The sequence below is a fragment of the Camelus ferus genome, chromosome 1 (assembly GCF_009834535.1).
Source record: "Camelus ferus isolate YT-003-E chromosome 1, BCGSAC_Cfer_1.0, whole genome shotgun sequence".
NCBI classification, from domain to species: Eukaryota; Metazoa; Chordata; class Mammalia; order Artiodactyla; family Camelidae; genus Camelus; species Camelus ferus.
In genome coordinates this window covers 60263893-60276898 of record NC_045696.1, presented here as the reverse complement: position 1 = coordinate 60276898, position 13006 = coordinate 60263893, and the positions used below count along the sequence as shown (strand labels likewise).

At 51.0% G+C, this 13006-nt stretch overlaps 1 protein-coding gene across 1 annotated transcript in view; it reads left to right on the top strand.

The window, feature by feature from the left end:
• Positions 1-7893: 7893 nt before the first annotated feature.
• The window catches only part of LOC102518744 (protein HEG homolog 1), an 82799-nt gene continuing 77686 nt past the window's right edge, over positions 7894-13006 (top strand). Inside the window, 1 exon segment of the mRNA XM_032481634.1 lies at positions 7894-8297. Coding sequence (XP_032337525.1) covers positions 8111-8297 — 187 coding nt within the window. The 5' untranslated portion in view covers positions 7894-8110.

Below are 13006 nucleotides of genomic sequence, written 5' to 3'. Positions count from 1 at the left end.
CTCTTGTAAGAGATGCAGACACCACAGAGAAGGACACACATTCTTCCACAAGTTTTAAAAATAAAACCCAGAGAATATAGAGATTTATTCCACAAATATTTAAAAAATGTATTTAGTTCTGTGTAACAGTTTGTTAGAGAGAAGAAACAGAAAAGAGAAGAAGAAGAAAAGGGGATGAGTTGATTGGAGGAAAGGTAGGAAAAGAGAGTCTGATGGAGTCACAGAAATGGGCGAGCCGGGAGGCACGCAGTGATGCAAAGTGAAATGTGAAGAGAAGTGGAGACTGTGATGCCCAGAAACAGCCCACGGAGGAGACACCTGTGAGCAGAAAGTGACATCATCAAAACCAGAAGAATGGGGGTCCCACCGGGGTACAGAAGAAGATGGCGACCCCCAGCCTCACAGGGTGAGGCAGAGAGGGCGGCTACGGGGAGTGGGGGAGAGTCCACATGGAGGTGAAGCCATGGACTTGCCCCTGATGGCTCCCCTAGGCTGTGTGAGGCGAGTGAGGGCTTTTTGAAAGGCAGAGGAGCTTAGCAGTTGCAGGAAGGCGTGGCTTTCCCAGTGACTCTGGGTCAGGGCCCCCGCACTTGGAAAGTCCTCATGAAATACGTGTTGACTGATGGATTGAATGAAATGATGCCTGCAAACCTAGGCCCCTCTGACTGTAGTGGGAACGTCACTTTGGGGGTTCTGCTCCTTCCTCAGGGCCCTGGCCACTCTGCCTGGTGTCCTGGCATCCCAGGAATTTCCCTGCCTGTTCTGGGGAGGATTTTTCACGCTGGAAGATTTTGCAAAATCAGCCCACTTTATCAGAATCCTGTTGCACTGGAGAATGTTCCTGGCTCCTGACGTTTACAGTGTGTAACCGATTTTATCGGAGGAATGTTGTTTGGAAAGGAACAGTCCTCTCCGATGGGCAGACAAGAAGCGGAAGGTCATTCGAGGACCCACCCCAAGCTGTCTGAGTTGAAACTCAGGGTTGCTGTACATGATGCTTGGGAGCCTGGCCAAGCTGTGAGCAAGCCTTCCTTCCCAGAGGAGGTCCCAGCCCGACTGCAGCGGGCTTGCCTTGCATGTTTGCATTCTCACCTTGGCCCTCCAAGGCAAATGCCTCTGGAGCCCTGCACCAGCGGGCAGAGGAGCAGCAAGGGCTCCCTAGGCTTGGCCCAGCAGGCAGCCCAGCTAGGGCTGGACAAAACAAAACCATTCCTGACATACCAGAAAGGGACAGAAGGCTTCTCCCAGGAGGTCAAAAATAGGGAGATGGGCTGATTCCTTCAGTGCTGTTGTCAGAATCCCAAGGTACTCTGCTCCCTGGAACTCGGAACAAAACAGTGCAGGTGTAGCAAGTGTTCCCTAGAGGGTCTGCATCCTCTCTCTTCTGTTACAACCCTGATGCTGTCAGGCCTGCCTCGGCCGCTTCCGTCTGCAGGGGTTCTTGATGTATCACTGCTCAGGGAAAAGGACTGAGGGGGATGCAGACAGGAGACTGAGACGGGAAAGGAGGAGGGGTCAGGAGAGGGCAGAAATCTTTGTTCCTGGTGGGAGGAAACCCGCCCTAAAATGGGAGAGGGCTGATGTGCCCTGGCTCAGGCCAAGGATGCTGGGTGTCCGTCAGCAGAGAGGAACACGCAGGAAAGAGCTGGAGCTTCTGGACGCTGTCCTCGAATCTCTGGGAGCTCTGGACAAGGCAGGCATGCTAGCACATTGGTCTCACCCTCTACAGCTCTTTCTAAACGTCTTCATTCTGGCGGGTAGAATTGTGTCCCCAGAAAGATAGGTTCAAACCTTAACTTTTTGTCTCCATGAATGTGACTTTATTTGAAAAGATCTTTGCAAAAAAAAAAAAAAAATCTTTGCAGATGCAGCCAAGTTAAAATGAGATCAGACCTAATGAGGCTGGGCTCTGAATAATGAGGCTGGGCTCTGAATCCAATGACTGGTGTCCTTAGAAGAAGGCCAGGTGAAGACACAGACACACACAGAAGGAAGAAGGCCACTTGGTGATGGAGGCAGAGAACTGGAAGGATGTGTCCACAAGCCAAGGAGCACCAAGGAGGGCTGGCAGCCCCCAGAAATCAGGAAGAGGTAAGGGAGAATTCTCTCCTAGAATCTTCAGAGGAACGAGGGCCCTGCTGACACCTTGGTTTTGGACTTCCAGCCTCCAGATCTGTACAAGGATAATCTTCTGTTGTTTTTAAGCCACCAAGTTTGTAGGTACTTTGATTACAGTAGGCCTGGGAAACTAATATATTTATGTTCCTGAAAACTTCAAATCCTGAGGCTCCACCCTTTAGACCCTTCACTCTTAACAAATAGCCTTGTGATTGCTATTTTACCAAAAAAAAAAAAAAAAAAAAAGTCCTTAGGCAGAAATCCAGGCCCCTTCGCTGTGCCGCCCTCTCCACTTCCCCTCCTCCCAAGGCCGGTCCCACCACCTGTGCTATGGATTTCATCCCTCCTGCTTCTCAGAAGCCCCATCCTGTCAGTCATCTTTTCTCTTTCTTAGAACTTTGATTTTTCCCTCTCCCGAGTAGACCCTTTCTATGTTCAAATTCTCCCACTAAAAACAAGACAAATGCCCTTCTTCCTACATTCGCCTGTAGTTACTGTCCCAACTCACTCTTCCCCTTCAAAGCCAAAGTCTCTTGAAGTTATGTTGACTAGCTTGGTTTTGTCACTTCCCATTCCTCCCAATTCACTCCATTGTCCCTTCTCCTCCACTGAAACCTTTCTTGTTATGGTCTCTGGTGGCTTCCATGTTGCTGAAACCAATGGGTATTTCTGGTCTTCACCTTACTTGACCTTTCTCTGTTAACCACGATCTTCTTCCGTTTGCTCCAGTGACATAACTTTCTCCTGGATTTCCTCCCACATCTCGACAGCTCCTTCCCAGTCTCCTTCTGGCAGAATCCCTCTCCCCAGTCATTTCATGGTGTGTCCTCTGGGCTCATTTTTAGGCTTTCTTCACTTCCTACAATATTCTATGCCCTAGATGACCTCTTTCCCTGTTAAGCAGATCTAGAGCTCGAACTTAGACCTCTCCTCTCAGCTCCAAGTCTGCAGATCTGAATGCACACTTGACATGGCCACTTGGACGTCTCAAAGACGTCCCAAGTCTGAGACAAAGTTAATGATCTTCACCTCAAAGATCTAGTTCTCATCCATTGTTCCCTTTCCTTGCGAATGGTACCACCATCCATCCAATCATGAGAGCCAGAAATTCAGGAAATCTTTGACCTTTTTCCCTCACCCTCCCTATCCATCCATGTATCTTGTGGGTTTTACCTCCTGAAATCCCAAATCCGTATTATTCTCTGAATTCAGTTCTATCACCCTTGTCCAAGAATTATTTCTCACACGGACTTTAAGAGTTGAGGCATCAGCTCTTATTTCTTTTTAAATCACTCCCTTATCATAGCCAAAATGATACTTCTAATTGCAGATTGTGTCATACCATACCCCTTTCTCTCTTCCACTCCCACCTCATGCCACCTCCCTAACTTAAAGCCTTTAATGATTTTTCTAAATTCTTGAGATAAAGCAAAAATCTGTTAAATGTGCTGTTAGGGTCTGCCAGATCTGCTTGCTCTCAAAGTCTCCAGCCTCCCTTCACTCTTTCTCGCTCTCTGTGCTCCAGCCACTTTGGCTTTCTTTGGTCCTTTCCATTTATCTCAATCCCTCCTGCCTCAGGGCCTTTGCACATGCACTCCCCACTCTCCTTTGCCTGATTACCAGCCTACATATTAATGGCTTACACAGCTTTCAGATAGTGGCTCAATCTCATGTTTACAGTGAAACCCAACTCTCTCTCTCCTTCAGGGCACTTTTCACAGTGACAAGTTTACATTTACGTTCTTTTGATTACCATCTGTCTCCTCCAAGCCTTTAAGCTCTGTGAGATCTCAGACTCACTCAACATCCAGCACAGTGCCAGGCACAGAGTAGTCACTTAGTAAATATTTGTTGAATGACTAAATAAAAGAAAGAAGGCACTATGTTGGGTTCCGGGGATACAAAGATGAATAAGGCACAGAACTTCCCAGAAAGCAGCTCATAGACCAGAGGTGGGAAGGGACAAGCAGAGGAGAGGGTGAGTAAACAGACCTGGGATGTGAAAATGTGATGAGCACATAGCAGAGTAACAGGCCAGGGGAGACAGGGACGCCTGGGCCCAGTGTGCCGCCCCCAAATGAAGCCCAGTCCAGGTGTCTATCGACTGGTTCCTCAGCCCTTGGAGACCCTAGTCCTGTGGTGTTACTGATATGTAGTCAACAGCTGTGTCCACTGCCACAAACCCTACAGGGACACTGTCCTCAGGAACGGGCACACTTCGGGCCTGTTCAGAATACAGCTTTATTAAAGGCTCTGGTTGCAATCTGAGCGTCATGTGCAGCAATTTAGTCCGACGAGCTCCTGATGCCTTCTGGACAGTGATTCATCATAGCCTCAGAACAACCCCGGGAGGCAGCAGATGGTAATGATCTTTGTCCCCACTGTACAGTTGCAGGGACTGAGGTCAATTGAGATGACCTGACTTGGCCAAGGAGTGAGAACAGCTCAGGAACAGAACCTGGAGAGAACCCAAGGCCCTCTCGTCAGGGTCCACCCGTCCGCCCAGTCGGCAGGGGAGGACGCCCGGGCCGAGGACGTGCTGCAGCAGGAGCCTGCAGGCTTGTTTACTTTGGTGCAGAAGGACATTTCATCACCTCTTGGAACCGCAGAATCTCAAAACAGATGGGCCCTGAGAGATAATCTGATTCAACACCCATGTTTTATGAAGGAGGAAACTGAGGCCAGAAAGATAAATCTCCCATCCCCCTCCCCTTCCTTTCCCTGTCCTTCTAATATTGAGTGGTTGCGCAGAGACTGCTGGCTCTCTACCCAAATCCCTTCTCCCCTGGTAGCCTATATGGCTAGACACTATTTCCCAGACTCCTTTGTGGTTTGGTGAGCCACGTGACCGTGTTCTTTTTCAGTGGGATATAAGAGGGAGTGAAGCATACCGCCTTCAGGCCTGGCCCATCAAAACCTCCCATCTGCACATCTCCTTGTTCCTTTTCCCCTCTGGCTGATTGGGATGTCAGTTCCAATGGCAACTCTGGAAGCCAGACAGCAGAGAGAGGCAGAGCTGCTGTAGGGTGGATCCCTGAAAGACTGTGTGAAGGAGAGCCACCCCCTGACCTGAACATCAGTGCCTGAGGCTGTTAAGTGAACCAGGAGGATGAAGTATCTACCACGTGCATCTGCTGCATTTGGGGAGCCTGTTTGTTACTGCAGCCTAGCCTAACCCTCATCTAACTCAGACAAACAGAGACAGGAAATTCCCTGCAAAAGCTCTGAGGATATATGGTGTTGGGTGGTGGAGCCCCTGGGCTCACTGCTGATTTCACCGTCAGCCACTTTGGAGAGGTTAGGAATGCCTGATTCCTCACTTACTCAGGCCAGGAATTTGGTCTGAGCTGGCTTCCTACCTGTTTCATCTAGACCGACAGACTCCCAGGGCTGGAATGGATCTGCGATGTCATCTGATTTATCCCCTTGGCTCCAAACAGGGCCTCTTCTAAGCCGTCTCAGATGACCAAAAATCTTGTCTGGATTTTTATGTCCCTGGGAAGGAAACACTCCGAATTCCTTAGACACCAGTTTTATACTTCCTGACTACTGTGTCGGAAGATTCTTTACTGAACCCTAAGATAGCAGAGCTGGAGGATTCCTTAGCAATCATGTAGGACAATCTTTGTTTTACAGATGAGGAAACTGAAGCTCAGACCACACAAGCAGTAGTAAAACCAGGACAAGAAGCAAGCAAGGGCCCTAAGACCAACTGGACTACTCTCTCCAAGGCTCTGTTTGTCCCCAACGATCTCTTGCTGTTTTCTCTTTTTCTGTCTAGGAGGAGATGAAAATGTACTGGGGTCCATCTTTACTGTGATCAATCTTTGCAGGTTCTCTTGTGTTTTCCCCTACCCCACACCCTCACCCACAGGTTAAGCCCTACCTGGCTGACCTGAAATAGGTCCTTGCCTTAAAAGATAGAGGGATTAGAGAGGTGACTCTGTGGTGCCTAAAGGGGAGGGCTTGTGACAGGTGCATGTTTGCTCCTTGGACCTTGGTAGTGAAGACATCCGTGAATCCACACCAGAAGCCTGTAAGGGCCATTAAATCCTCAAACGTTACTGGTTGTCTGGGTGGGCAACCCAGGCTATGGGAAATGTTTTCTGAGGAAGGGAGGAAGCAGCAGCAACCAGAACCTCTGAGCACAGTGTCTTGGCTTGTTGGGGTTTGTCTGGCTGCCTCTGGGAAGCTGTTAGTAAGAAAGCAGGATCCTGAGAAGCTGAACTGGGGCCATGAGAGCAAACCAGGTTACTTACAGGGGTGTCATTGTATGGTACTTTCTTGAAAAGACCTGAAAATGCCATATGAGAGCCCTGGAAAGTTGGGTTTGTTTTGTGGCTCTTTAAAAACAAAACCAAACAAAACCAAATCATTATTCCTCACTCCCCAATTTAAGGTGAGCTCGTACATACAGATCATCCTTTATGCTTTCTGCCAAGTGACTCACTTGGACTGAATCACCGAAGAGTGGGCCTAGGTCTATATGCAGCTGCCCTGGACACCATGGTCTGCTCATTCCCCTGAAGTGGGAGGTCATGGGACTCAGAGACAGCAACAGAGAGGAGCAGAGAAATGGGGTGGAGACAGGTCTGAAAGAGAAGTCCACACTCATAGCTTCCTGATCATCTGGTGGTCATACAGGGTTCCCAGTGGAACTGACAAGATCCCCAAGGAGTTGTAGTATTCATTTCAGTTGAGACATTGATTGGATTATTGCACATTTGGAATTGTGGTGCCAGAATTAATGATGCCACATGGTCATTCAGAAATAAATCCCTTAATCTTTGGATTTGGCTTCAGAATCTTGAGCAAGTTATTCTCCCATTATGAGGCCATCTTCCTTCACCTAGAAATGGAGAGGCTTACAGCCTTAAGATTTTAGACATTTTAGCCTTTATTTACTGGGAAGGGAGTGAGTATGGAAACAAATGGAATTTTATTTACCAGGAAAATCTGTTTACACTAAATCTTTGACTCTGTCCTCTGAAGTTTTCCATTTAAAATTCAGAGATCACTGTACATCCTTCTGTTTAATTTGCGATCTGCAGCCCTTTTCTGGATATGAGTTCACCCTAGCTCTGCCTGAATTCAGTTTTCTCTGCAACCTGTTTGGGTGTCCTGGTGGTGACATTTCTGCAGAACTCTGGTGTGAGCCAAAGGCAGTGGTGGGATGGTGATGGAATCTAGGCTTGAGAGGGTGCGTGGTGGTGGGAGGGGGGGACTCCCGCGTTGGTTGCAGGGTGAGGTGTCAGGCTTGGCCACAGCCGACTCAGCCCTAGTACTGGGGCCTGGAGGAGTGGTGGAAGTGGAGGGTGGCATGTCAGATTAGTAAGGATGGAGAGCAGGGGCACAGGTTCCACTGCTTTTGCATATCGAAACACTTTGTATAATCCAGTTAGTGCTAAATACATTACCCAGTACCTGCTTTTCACCGATTGAGAATTTAAGGAGTTGGGAAATTCTGGTTCCCAATTCGGAAGACTCGGGTTTTCTAAGTGTTCTGCAAATGGCAAGGCAATACTAATTGGGGATGAGGGGAGCGTGTGTATGTGCGTGCGTGCGTGTGTGTCTGTGTGTGCGTCTGTGTGTGTGTGTCCAGGGTTGCCGGCTCCGAGGACCTCCCCCCGCGGTCCCCGGCCGGCCGCTCGCGGACCCGGCCCCCGCCCCCTTCCTGCCCTCTCCCCGCCCCGGGCCGGCCGGGCCGCGCTCGGCCGGTGATGTCAACCCGAGGAGGAGCCGCCCGCCCCGCGACCCGCCCGGGCTAATCAGCATGTAGCGGCGCCGGGGCCGCCTCCGCCGCGCCTGCCCGGCCCCCGGCCTCCCTCCCGTGGCTCCCCACAACTTTTGAGGCGGGGACTGCGCTCGCAGCCTCACTTCGCTGACTTCCCCGGCCCCGCGCGGCACCCGCCGCCCGCTTCCCTCGCACCCGCGGCCGCCCCGCGCCCGCCCCGCGCGCCGGGCATGTGAGCCCCGGGCTGACGCCGCCACCATGGCCTCGCCGCCGCCGCCGCCGCTCCTGCTGCTGCTGCTGCCGCTGCTGCTGCTGCCGCCGCCGGCCGCCCCCGGGACGCGGGGCCAGCCGCCCTCCCCGGCCCGTCGCGCGCCGAGAGGGGCGCCCCCGGCAGACCCGACGCGGCCGGGACCCTCGGGCCGGGCCCCCCGAGGCGGGAGCGCGGGTGAGTGAGAGCCGGGGACGGGCGCCGGGCGAGCCCCGGGCTGGGGGCGTGGGCGCAACCGGGGCCGCGTCCCCCGCCCTAGGCCCCTCTGCGCCACTCGACCCGGGTGGGGGCTCCGCTTCCTCGGGCGCAGTGGGCCCTTGCGGGTGGGCCGGCGGCGGGGGGCAGGGCAGCGAGCCCGGAGAGTGCTCCTTAGACGCTTTCGCTGCTGGGGGGTGTGACCATCCTGTTCTCCCCACCACCTCTTGGAAGAAAACTTCTCTCCCAGGGTGTACCCCGGGACCCCCCTCCACCGCACACACACCTGCCTTTAAAAAAAAAGAAAGAAAGAAAAGAAAAATACCCCTAAACCTTCTAAAGCGTCTCTCCCACCTCGGAGGTGATAACATCCGGCCAGTTCATTCCCTAATTCCATTCTTTTTCCTATAGATACAGAAATGGCCTCTCCTGGTACAGAGCCTGACTTTCAAATATAAATAACTGATTTTTTAAGGGTTCTAGCCCTGAGGATATTTGTAAAGGACAAAAGATGTAGTTGGAAACCGAACACTCTACCGGCTCACTCTAAAGCAGAAGGACTGGGGGTACGGGGAATGGGTCAGGGTTCCAAGATGAAGCCCTGCAAGGCAGACGCTGACACAGGACTGTGCCGGAGCCTCTCCTCCCCTTTCCTTTCCCGAGGAGCTGCTGCTCCACACGCAGCCTCCGCCTGTCCTCTCAGAAGGGACCTGCTCTCTCTCCTCCAGACCTTTTTATCCAGTTCCTTCTTTAGGTCTGGAAGAAGTGCTAAGGACAGAGTGGAATTCCAGCCGTAATACAATTGTGACCTTGAGGATGTCACCTCTTTTGATTTCAGTCTCTCCATCTGTGAAATGGAAGTAATAATCCCCGCTCTTCCCAGCCTTTTAGTGATGATGTGACAAAATGAAAGTAAAAATAAGTGGAAAATGCTTTGAACAAAGTCAGCAATGTCGTGGTGTTTAGACACTGCCTTCCTGTGAGTGACTCAAGGCATAGTTTGTCCGGTTATCTGGAGAAGCCTGGTCGCTTGCAACACTAGGTTTTGTTCTGGAGTTTAGGTGAAGGCTCACAAGGTTTCATCTTCCTAGTGGACACCTCATTTAAGTCTCTCATTTCACACAGACTTTCTGATTTAGGAATTAGCTTGCTTCATTGCGCTGAGGATGCTTCCTCTAATTAAATAAGAAAAACGTTTTAAAAAAAATCAGATCCTCCAGGAAAACTCAACTCTGTATTCAGTAGTACTCTCATCACAGCAAGTGCCTCATCCTTGTGAACTTCTCCATCACTGGCACATTGAGGAATTGAGGAACTGTAGGGGAAAGGAGCTTCCAAAGATCTACAGGAGACACACCTGCAGTGACCCCCAACTCTGGGTGACTTACAGCATACACGGTTTTAAGTTCCATGGGAAGGAATCAAGGACATAAAAGAGAACATTTCATGGCTTTCTCACACTAGGAAAGTAACCAAGGAACACTGCAGAAATTTGAGTCTTCTGAATGGAAGGTGGAGCGCAGAGGATTGAGACCATCTCAGAGGAGACAGCCAGGCACTGAAGGCAGCCTTCTCTGGCTGGTAGTCAGGCTTTCTTAGCTGCAGGGCCTGATCTTGTTAGGGGGATAGGTGGGAGGGATTCTGGTTTGGGGCCCTGGCTGGATGAGGCTGGCACAGGAGTCTCCTTCCTTCTCTTGTGGCTGAGACTCCTCGACACATCACAGAGAGCTAGGTGTTACAGGGAGAGGGACAGTGGCGGCAGCGGGCTTAAGGGACTCTGCAGGTAAGAACTGGAGCTGATCTCCCTTGCTGGTCAGTGATCCCCACCCCGACCGTAAGTGACACACACTTCCTGGCAGGTGTGACAGGTAACTCTGCTCATCTTGGCTTTGCAACATTCCCGGTTGCAAAGATTCATTTTGGGAGGTGAGAGCGATGGAGACTTCAGGTGCGTGAGGCTCTAGAGGAAGGCTTGTGAGAGTCCCAGAGAACAGGTAGGCAGGAGCCAGGGTCGTGGAAAAACTTCCTTTACCTAAGAGGTTCTCCTTTGGTGCCCCTACAAAGACCACCCAAGGAGTGCCTGCGCTTCAGCTCATCTAAGGCTGGATCTCAGGTGGGATGTCAGGAAGGTGAGGCTACAAGAGAGGAACTCGGTTATATGTTGAAAACTTCTAGAAGTTTCTAGAAGCTACTAACACGGCCCAGGATTCAGGCATGACCTGTGCGTCTTTTCTGATGGTGGCGCAAACAATGTCACTTAGAGGGAAACGGAAACAATGAACAAGAAGGCCAGCATGAAATGATTTTGGTGAGTCCCGAGTTTCCTAATAACCTCCAAGGATTTCCTATGGGCCCTTTTTGATTGGCTACCATGCACCACAAGGTACAATCAGATACTTCCCAAGGCAGCGAAGTCTCAACACTGCAAGGGCTCCAGAAGCCCTCTGGTCCACACAGCCTCCCACGTGGCTGTCTGCCCTCTCAACACCCCTGCCAGATGGCCAGCCAGGCTCGGCACTAGTGTTTTTGTGTTTGGGGAGGTGCTCACTCCTGCTGGTAATGAGCCCTGAGTCTTACAAATAAGGTGCTTCATACGATTGTTGGGGAAACTGCCTGCAGCCCCTTCTGCTGCGGAGATGCTGGTGGTCAGTGCTTGGCCCTCATGGCCCGGGCTTCCAAATACCATGTCAAAAGCAAGGACCAGAGATGTCCTTTTCTTCCCTGGGGCCATTTCTAGCCTTTTTCCTCTTGGCAGAGTTCAAGATTCTCACTGTTGAGTAACCGTGCTAACATTCTGTGGGTTGTTTGCCTGCCTTAGACCGCAAGTCCCTGTACGGCAGCACTGCCCACCCACTTCTTGCTTGCGTAGCCTTTGTTAAGCTTTTGTGCCCACCTGTCACCCGCAGGCTGTTCAGCTGAACTTGTTGCTGGTGTTCCAGCCAGTAGAGATAGAGAGGATGCCAAGTCCTAGAGGTTTTCGTTTTCTCGTTGTGGTTTGTTTTTTTAAGCAACTCAGGGCTTCCGAGCCACGGTTCTAAGCTGAGTGCTTAAGTTTATACACTGATTTTTGCGTGGGCCATGCATTAATTGTGAGATCTGCAGATGAGTGGCGGGGTGTGGGGGTGGTGGGGGGAGGCTTAAGTCATAATGAAAATCATTGCAGAAGGAAAGAACTTTCCCACCCAAAGGGGAAATGACGCTGATGAGCTGAGCAGCCTGCCCAAGGAATAATAATCTTAGAAAAATGCAGCCCCCTAGAGTAAAGGAAGCTCTGCGAGCCCAGCCCCTTCTGGGCTGTTCCAGAGCTGTCGCCTGAATCGCTGTAACGTTGTGGGCCAACTTGTCATTTAGCTTTAGCTGCGGGGGGAGCCATCACACAGTGCAGTGAAGACCAGGGCTGGGCAGGAGGCAGCCCCCAGGGAGTGGAGAGGGGCTTCCCTCCAGAAATGTCTGGGCCAAGGTTGCAGGGGAGGAGTGGGGCGGTGGTTGGTAGTGGTGGGGATTCCTGAGAAGCCCTCCTGCTTTGATGGAGGGTACCCCAAATAGAAGGAGGAGTGTGGAGAAAGGGACTCACCCTGGCCCATGTGTTTAAAAGCCACATCCTTTTAACCTCATGCGTGCAAATGCTAAACTGCTATTTCCTGCTCAAGAGCTGAACGGTGTGGGTAGGGTAAGAATGGAAGGTGTTTGATGCCCAGCCAGGCAGTTACTGCATCCCTAGTCCTGGAGCCTGTGCCCTCCCAGTGATCTCCTCCGCCTTCCAGCAGCCCTGCCCAGCTGGCTGAGAGCAGTGTTCTTAGAGCTGGCGTGTTGTCCCAAAGCCGCTCAGAGAGAAAGCAAAGCCCCGATGGCAGTTGTGGTTCTGTGAGCCCCTTAATGCCTTCATCGGTGGCTGCCCTGTGCTCCCACCCCCTGTTGTGTGAACTGGAGGCTTCAGCTGCAATAAACATCCCTCCCTTCGAAGAATCCCGGGGAAGGAAGCAACAGGGAAGGAGATTCATTTGGTCCCTCTTTGACTTGTAGCCTTTGAGCACCTGTGTGGTCAAAATTTTTGCAGTCCTCACCCCATTCAACCCTCACAACAACCCTGTGAGGCACAGTATTGCCCTTTTACAGTGGTGGAAACTGAAGCCTGGTCATGTCAGACCACAGAGTGAACGGAGGAGGCAGAATTTAAATCGATTTGACCGAATCCATTTGCTATTTCCACAATATCATGCAGCCTGTTTTCTTGTCTGTAAAATGGGGCAAGAGTCATTCTGGATCTCTAAGATCCTTTCCAGCGCATTGTTCTTCTTCCTCTCTTCCTCGATCCCTTGCTCTTGCCCTCGGTTAGAGAGTAGGGACTAGGACTGGGATGAGAGATGGGATGAGGAGATGCTGGTGGTAATGGGAACAACCTGCAGAGTAGAGGCCTAAAAAAAAGACGAGGCCACAAGTCTTTGCACATGTGTAAAATGGCATTTTCTATGGAGGTTGTGAATTATGCCCTATTTATATGTCAAGCCATAGATTATTGATGCCAGAGGTCGCTACATTAATTAGCAACCAAGCTGAAATGAATTGGTGATGTCCTTAATGGGCTGTTTCCTGGGAACATGGCTGATATTCTGAGGCAGTGTTATGAATACCTATTCAGTAGGAGGAGACGTAAATGGTAACCTATTCAGAGGCTGCAAAATTGTTTTCCT